Source organism: Ostrinia furnacalis, unplaced genomic scaffold, assembly GCF_004193835.3.
Source record: "Ostrinia furnacalis isolate ACB-3 unplaced genomic scaffold, ASM419383v2 OfSCF1132, whole genome shotgun sequence".
Classification (NCBI taxonomy): domain Eukaryota; kingdom Metazoa; phylum Arthropoda; class Insecta; order Lepidoptera; family Crambidae; genus Ostrinia; species Ostrinia furnacalis.
In genome coordinates this window covers 30,313-38,421 of record NW_021131371.1, presented here as the reverse complement: position 1 = coordinate 38,421, position 8,109 = coordinate 30,313, and the positions used below count along the sequence as shown (strand labels likewise).

Here is an 8,109-nt window from a genome sequence, read left to right as displayed (position 1 = left end):
ATTTGAAATTAGATTGTCACGTCAAATATGACAAATCAAGTTTGTGGCAATATTGCTGTAAGCTTTTTGATTTAGATATGATGTTTCAATGGTTTTTTAATTTTGAAGCAAGTTTGCATTTTGCGCTATGTTTCAAAGATGAAGTATCAAGTTTGTTTTTAGTTTGTTACAAACTTGCGTTACTGTCATACGCATGGAGCAAATAATCACTAGATGACCCACCAAACTCAATGACAGGGGGGCGCTACCATCGTACAACTATATGGTTTCCAACATGGCAAAAATCGGAACCAGCGATCCGGTATTGACGGTGGCGCCCCGCTGTCAATGTCATTGATAGGACAGTTCAGTATTTTGGAACTATAGTGGTCATACGCCAAAAGTCACTAGCCCGAAGCCATAAAAAAGAAAACAAAAGAGATTCCGTGGAGGGTATAGTTCCAAAATACTGAACTGTCCTATCGATGACATTGACAGCGGGGCGCCACCGTCAATACCGAATCGCTGGTTCCGATTTTTGCCATGTTGGAAACCATAAAGTTGAACGATGGTAGCGCCCCCCTGTCATTGAGTTTGGCGGGACAGTTCAGCGTGGGTCATCTATAGTTGAACGGGAAGCATGGTCGATCTGTTTTAATGGTTTCAATTTATTATTTAATGGACTTTAGTGTACAAATTTGGTGTTATTTTGTGTTCTAAAGTGCAGTGAAGTGATAAATTATAAAAAACATTGAAATACTTCGAATTTGAGCGCGCATCGAGTGTCTAGTGGGTTGTCGTAATGAACAACCCGCTTTGGACCCGGTGGCGTCTCGAAACCTGCTTACGGGCATACTTAACTCCACGGAATCCATGAAAAATCAATAGAACTGAAACACCCACGTTCTATTGATAACTATGTCAATTTTTTTCACTCGACATTGGCAGAAATAAACCTCCCAGAGAGGTTTGGTTGCCACTAAAAAAAAAAAAAAAGAAAACAAAAACTTCCGCTTCCGGAAGAAAAAACAGCCAAACGTTTTGCAGTGCACAAAATCCAGTGTTGCCAGAAGGTTACTTTTGTAACCTTTTAGGTTACTTTTGAACTGCATTGGTTACTTTTAGGTTACACTAATGAAAAGGTTACTTTTAGGTGATTTTTCAGAAATTGTAGAATTAACTTTTACAGGTTATTCAGTAAAAAATATTAATAGTGACAATTTAAAAATTATGTCATAAACTGCATTTAAACATGAATTTGATTTATTATTTGTTAAAGAAAATGAGTTTTAGCGAATGTTTTTCGATAATAAAACGCAAATCCATGAAACGGTTTTATACGACCGGTCACTCTTTTCGGTCTTCATGGAATGGTCAAAATTTCGAATTTAGGTAAACGATTGATGATCAATTGTATTCATTTTCCATCCATGAACAACCTTACACAATCGCTCCGCACACCCCCCCCCCCCGTATGAAGGTTACTTTTTATTCAAAAAGGTTACTTTTTTTTATATTTCTGGTAATTTCTGACTAGACCCGACTGGCAACACTGCGTCAAATTGAAAAAAACATTAATCGATCGAGTGAATTCGAGTGGTGTTGGTTCTTGGTTTATTTTGCGAATTTTACATAAAATGAAAACTAATTCGGCTAATTAAAGAAAAGCGACAAAATGGCAGAGAGCAACGTCGTTATTAAAAAGGAAATCGAGGACGACGAGCCGTTCCCTTCGTACTGTGACACAGAATTAAATAGTGTCCCAAATTCCGCGAACTACTATGAAAGATCTACCGAATTTGTTAAAATTGAGAGAAGCTATAGCCCTTTAAGGTAAATATGTTTATTTGTCCAAAAGAGCTACGACATTTCTTATCCCTACTTCCTTCCTAATATTATAGCGAAAGTAACTGTCTTGTTTGTTACGCTTTCACGCCTAAACCACTGAACCGATTTTGATGAAATTTGGTATAGAGGTCACTCTGTGGGCCGTAATACCCCAGATCAAGAAAATTAAATAGTCCCGAGAAAGGACATAAGGTAGTTTTATCCCTGCTTTTGAAATAGGGACGCGTACTTTAATGTTTTCGAATGTCCCAATAACTCTTTTTCTGTGACACAAAATTTAAAGCAGAATATCAGCTAGTTTGGTATAAAAAGTACCCCTAAAAAGTGAAGTTTTTGAAATTGATAGTTTTGCAAAAAATAGTTATTTTCATCAGTTTTATGTGGTACCCACAAGTACATAAAACTCTAGGCTGTTACTTTATGAACATGAAAATACCATATTTATTGACTACTGTTGACTGCTATTAATCAAACTTTATTATGAAAAAAATTTGTTTTCAAGCAGTTTTAAATATTGTTTCCACCATTACCATCATCATCATCTCAGCCATAGGACATCCACTGCTGAACATAGGCCTCCACCAATATTATTATAAGTAAAGTACCTACTTGTCCCGAAGCAAAGGTAGGGTTAAAACTGGGACGTGTAAAAGTGCTTTTTAAAAGCCTATTTGAAAAATAAATGAGTTTTATTTAACATATTAAACCTCTTCTTACTAAATTTCCTGTCCCCTACCACATACTACATCTAACGTTAATATTTTCACCCGTTCCAGGCAAATCAAAGAAGAGCCCCTAGACTTGACCCCTGAGCGACCCCCGGCGTGCCGTCCGGACAGCCCGCAGGAACCGGACAGCACCACGGACACCATCAAGGTAGAAGAACGGACACAGCACACTCAGATAGAGTTGGAGCTGATCCCTGAGGATTGTCATAGTCAAGTATGTATGTTCGATCAGTGATATATTAAGAATTAACTTTCCAACTTGGCTTTGTATGGTTGCAATGGAATTTCCTAGCTTTTCTCTTCAATAGTATGCATATTCTAAACATTATACAGAGCTGTGAAGTGGTTTTCTGAATAAAGAAAAATAAATAAATAAATTAAACCTTCCTCTTGAATCACTCTATCTATTAAAAAACCGCATCAAAATCTGTTGCGTAGTTTTAAAGATCTAAGCATACTTTGTTTTATAACGTAGTGATTATCTGGGTTACAGGCAAAAATGACAGATTTTTCAGTTTTTTCAAAATCAAAAATGCCTATTTCTGGATAGATTTTGCCTGGCCCATTCCCATTTTATTTGGGGTCGGCCCTCCGCGTCATGCGTCTCCAGCCGGCTCGGTCCTGTGTCCTGGGTTGTCTTACTGTTAACTTGGGCTTCTTTAAGGTCGTTATTGATCACGGACATCCATGTAATTCAGGGTCTTCCTCGTCCGCGGGGCTTAGTTTGGATGTCTAGCACTTTTCTGGCTTACTAGCTGTGCCCGCGACTTCGTACGCGTGAAAACCCGTTTTCGCAACATTTTTCCTTGTTGCTCTGCTCCTATTGATTGTAGCGTGATGTTGTATAGCCTAAAGCCTTCAGTGATAAATGGGCTTTCCAACACAAAAAGAATTTTTCAAATCGGACCAGTAATTCCTGAGATTAGCGCGTTGAACTAAACAAACAAACAAACAAACTCTTCAGCTTTATAATATTAGTATAGATAGTATAGATTTCTGGACAGATATAGTAGTTAAAAATTATCAATTGCTCTTTAAGGAGCTTTTGCATTTTGGACAAAAATGTATGGAATTGAAACCTAGCTCACATCAGTTTGTATGCAATATTATATTTCTATCTAGTCTGTAAAATCTTGAAATAGAGGCTGACAATAGTGACTGAGTTTCTTGCGCTGCTTCTTCTCAGCACTGGCCCATATTATGGGATGTGAAAGAGTGCTCTTTGGGAGCCTATTTTCATTAATAAACAATTTTAATTTTCTGTTCTTTCAGGAACAGCCCGAGAAATCGCAGATTAAACATTTATCGTCAGAAAAACAGCGAAGAAATGGTAAGATTAACCTACTCCTACTATCACAAAAGGTTAAACAGAGAGTTAAAAAAGATAAGTTATTTAAAAGAACAATTTGACGTATTTACATTATAATTTCAAATCAGTTACTTAAGTATTGAAAAATACACATGAGACACAATCCGCGTCTTCGTGAAAACGCAAGAAAAATAGCTTCTGTGAATAGTTCATTAACAACCGAATTTTTCATTCCAGAGTTGAAGCAAAAGTACGTCACTGACAACGGAAAATTCACCTGTCTGATTTGCCGAAAGATCTACATGACCAAAGCTAGCATCATTCGTCATCTGCTCTCCCACACAGACGAAGATTTCAAAAACCCACCCCACCCCCAAGACTTGATCTACAAGTGTGAATTATGCGGCAAAACGTTTAAAAGTTCAGCTAATTTAATGCAGCACAACTACATACATTTAGACAAAAAACTATTCAAGTGTGATCAATGTGATCGCTCCTTCACTCTAAAATCGAATCTTATAAGACACCAAGGGAAAAGCCAATGCAAGTTGCCTGATACACCGCTGGTCTGTCATCTGTGCAACAAGAAGTTTCCTAAAAGTTCGTTACTGACAAGTCATTTGAAAAAGCATTCAACGGAAAGGCCCTTCGGTTGTGACATGTGTGGAATGAATTTCAAGTACAAAAGCACTTTAATTAGACATGTCCAACATCACAACGGATTTAAGCCGTTCTCTTGCAATATATGCAACAAAACATTCACACACTTCGGTCTGATTAAACCTCATATGAGAATGCACACTGGTGAGAAACCATATGCTTGTCCGGTGTGCTCCAAAAAGTTTTCTCACAAACACAATATGTTGAGGCATTCGGTGAGGCACGATAAAATTGTAAATCTAAACTGCCCGGTGTGCAATAAGGCATTTCCTAAAGAAAGCCGTCTGAAATACCATATGAGAACCCACATGGACATCAAGTGTTTTGCATGTGCTATTTGCCCGAAGAAATTCTCACACAGACAGAACGTAATCAGACATTATTCAAGAAAACATCCGGATAAAATCTATGAGAGTGCAGAGACCGATGCAAGTGTGGCCCTCAAGTTGTGGAACGAAGTGAAAAACAACAAAATACCTCTACCTACCTTAGATACGAACAAACGTAAAGTTAGAATTTATAAAAATAAAGCCGATCAAACTGACAATAATCATGATGTCAACGCAAATGAAGCAGAAGAAATATTGCCAGATGTAAAAAAGCCTGAGATTGCGTTCGAGACGGTTAATATTAAAGTAGAATGTGAAACGGATAGTGATTGAACAAATAATAAGAATAGTCTACGTATGTACAAATAGTACTACTTTATTATTTTTCCCCTATTACTTTAAAAACTGTATAATGGCGATTATGGTTTGATCTTCATGAAAATTGAAAAAGTTATTTTTCAAAAACCTTAGTGATATTAATTTATTTTATTCAATGCAGATATTAGTGATTTTTTTTCTACCCTATGTAAGTAAAAGTATTATAAACTACATTGTAAAACGGGTGTAATGTTAACTAGTAGTGTTGCCGAATTACGATAAATACCGATAGCATATCGATGGTATCGATACTACCGATATTCTTATATTTTTTACTATGACACTACCCTACTCTACTGTACACTCAATGGTGTGTGTCGTAGGATAATTTATTAAAAAGTGAACTGTATAGGTTTTTTGTTATAAAAATTGATGAAGGTAGATCAGAGCGCTTAGTGTGAGTTTAAATCAAACGTCCTCATTAGTGAGCGCGTAAAAAATGTCATTAAATGCATGACGGATTGTACAGCGCCCCTAGCGGAAACTTTCAAGAACTAAAATTTTCATATATTTTTTTAAGGCGCTCACTAGTGAGAACGTTTGATGTTAACACACTAAGCCTTCAGTCCTCGCAATACAAACAGGTAATCTGAGCATCACCTACCTTAAAGTCGACCCGATCCACGGACAGAAGGCAAACTGCAGACGCTCGAAGTTCAGCGGTGGAGCACTGATGATGTTGATATGATGATGCACGTTTACACTACACTCGCGAACAATCACAAAAAACACGCTCTTTCGGAGTGAACCTCACTAGTAGAATTAATTTAAAGAAGTTCTAACGCGATTTAAACTAACTCAAATTATCCAACGCGAAAGTTTAAAATTAATATTGTCATTAATAGACTTGCAAAACGTGCGCGACACACGTGTGTGCGCATTGAGCGTGCCCGGGCAACTGCAGCAACTGAGGCTTGCTCCGACCGTTAATGACGGTAGGAAAATAAAGTTGGCGAAGCAAATATGCGATTACCCACCAATATAAGATTTTTAACTTACGCGTTCCATTTCAACTTGTGACGATTCTACACGCTAATATTTTTACAAGTTCTGAACAGTCATTTTTAAGCATTGGTATCGATTTTATTGACTAGTTATTGATAAAACTATCGAATATTATCGGCAACACTTAATATTAGGTAGGTCTGACACTGAGTAAATGCTTCCTTTGTTTATAATACGTGTCGAAAATATATTAAAGTTTACTATTTATTATTCTTACATAATTTTGATTTCTCATTTTGAGCCACTGCCTACGTGATCGTATCGTATTTACTAGTTATCCGATTTCAAATCGATAGCGAATAAAACTCTTCTAAATGTTTACGAATAAATCGTTAGAATTCGATTAAATAAATTGGTATAAAAAACATAGGCAGTGGCTTAGTTGTAAAATCAGAAATTGTCCATAACTTTCACTATTTATTAAACAACTTAACTATAAGATTAGATGTTGCTACAGATATATTTAAATATATCGTTAATAAATTATTTAAACGAATATTGTGTTTGATTATTTTTTAAGCAGAAAATATTGCATTTTCGGATAGATTCAGTTTATTTCGTAACCTAATATTGATACCGTTTGATAGAGCTCGTGAAGCACTTTCAGGATCATTAAACAGTTTTTCGATATCTCGTATACAGTGTGAGTCACGTTAAAGTATACATATGAGAATAGATAAAACTAGACCTATTCTTATCGACAAAAAAGAGGTCAAAAATTTTTTGAGATTTTTTTTTAATTTTTTGTAGATTATTTTTCTTCCAATTACTTATTGTAAAGAAAACGTAATAACTTTTAAACTAAGCGGTATATCCTGATAAAATAAAAACAGTCATATTGCTAAATAACAGGCAACACTAAAAAAATACATAAAATACACAAAAAAGGCCAACAAATAATAAAAAATGATACTTTTTGTAAAAAATCTGCTTATAAATTCGTGTTTTTTTGGTTATTTGATCAATTTCTCCAAAAAATGCCCCTATAACAGGTAGTTTTTATTACTTTGTATTATTCTCTATCGTATTATCTTCNTTGGCGCAACCACGACTGGCTCCCCGCTAATCCCCGCTAAATTGTGTCAGTGTGTGCGTGCGCGCCGCATACGTGTTGGCGCGCTCACATACAAACCGCGCCCGTGCGTTTCTATGAAGATGACTTACTCATTTGTATTTACTCTGCTTTTGTCACTGCGCCAGTTTAGATTCTTTGGCTGAAGTCACTTGTCACTCACGTCATCACGTGTAGACAAAATAGATTACTTACGAGTATATGAAGCTGAAGGCTGGTTTTAGAGTCGCGCTGACCGCACGCTGATCGTCGGCGCTGTCTGATCAATATGTATGTAATGAGGGCTATCGTTTTAGCGCTCACCAGTTGGCGCCACTGTAGAGTAAGGTCCTGTCACTTGCTAGTAGCGAAGACAGTGGCGCCAGCTGGTGAGCGCTAAAGTGGCAGGAGGACTATCGCATTTGCACTCATCAAGATGGCGCCACTGTAGAGTAAGGTCCTGTCAATCGCCAGGGGTGCCAACTGTTAAGTATAAAAACGATAAACTCATTGAAGGGAACGTTCCTGAGTGACGCTGATCGCTCGGCGCCGACGCTTCATACAATTAAGAATGTTACTAGGTATGCAAAATCACTTGAAACCTATGTTACAGTTAAGCTTTTACATATACAAATACATTTGTTTTTATTTAATTCAAAAATACCAAGTAGTTATGATTTTATAGGCATTCAAAGTTCGCTTAAATATCGAGACCCGCCGACGGTCACGTGACCCCGCGTGACGTACAGTCGCGGAATGAAAAAGTTCGTCAGTTTTCAAATTGATTCCTTCAACGAATCGCGAGCACATATTACCTTTTGA

At 36.9% G+C, this 8,109-nt stretch overlaps 1 protein-coding gene across 1 annotated transcript; it reads left to right on the top strand.

Moving 5' to 3' along the window:
- Window positions 1-1,555: 1,555 nt before the first annotated feature.
- Window positions 1,556-6,706, top strand: LOC114351381 (zinc finger protein OZF-like). The gene is made up of 4 exons (XM_028302572.1): window positions 1,556-1,812; window positions 2,604-2,769; window positions 3,828-3,885; window positions 4,102-6,706. Exons 1-4 carry the CDS (start codon window positions 1,655-1,657, stop codon window positions 5,184-5,186), a joined length of 1,467 nt encoding a protein of 488 aa, XP_028158373.1. The 5' UTR covers window positions 1,556-1,654; the 3' UTR covers window positions 5,187-6,706.
- The last annotated feature ends 1,403 nt before the right edge of the window (window positions 6,707-8,109 follow it).

What these genes read in the sequence shown, in the direction of transcription:
- LOC114351381 (XM_028302572.1), top strand. Translation starts at nt 1,655, where the DNA reads ATGGCAGAGAGCAACGTCGTTATTAAAAAGGAAATCGAGGACGACGAG. An exon ending in AGAAGCTATAGCCCTTTAAG is followed by an intron (nt 1,813 to 2,603) that starts GTAAATATGTTT and finishes CACCCGTTCCAG; the next exon opens with GCAAATCAAAGAAGAGCCCC. An exon ending in CTGAGGATTGTCATAGTCAA is followed by an intron (nt 2,770 to 3,827) that starts GTATGTATGTTC and finishes CTGTTCTTTCAG; the next exon opens with GAACAGCCCGAGAAATCGCA.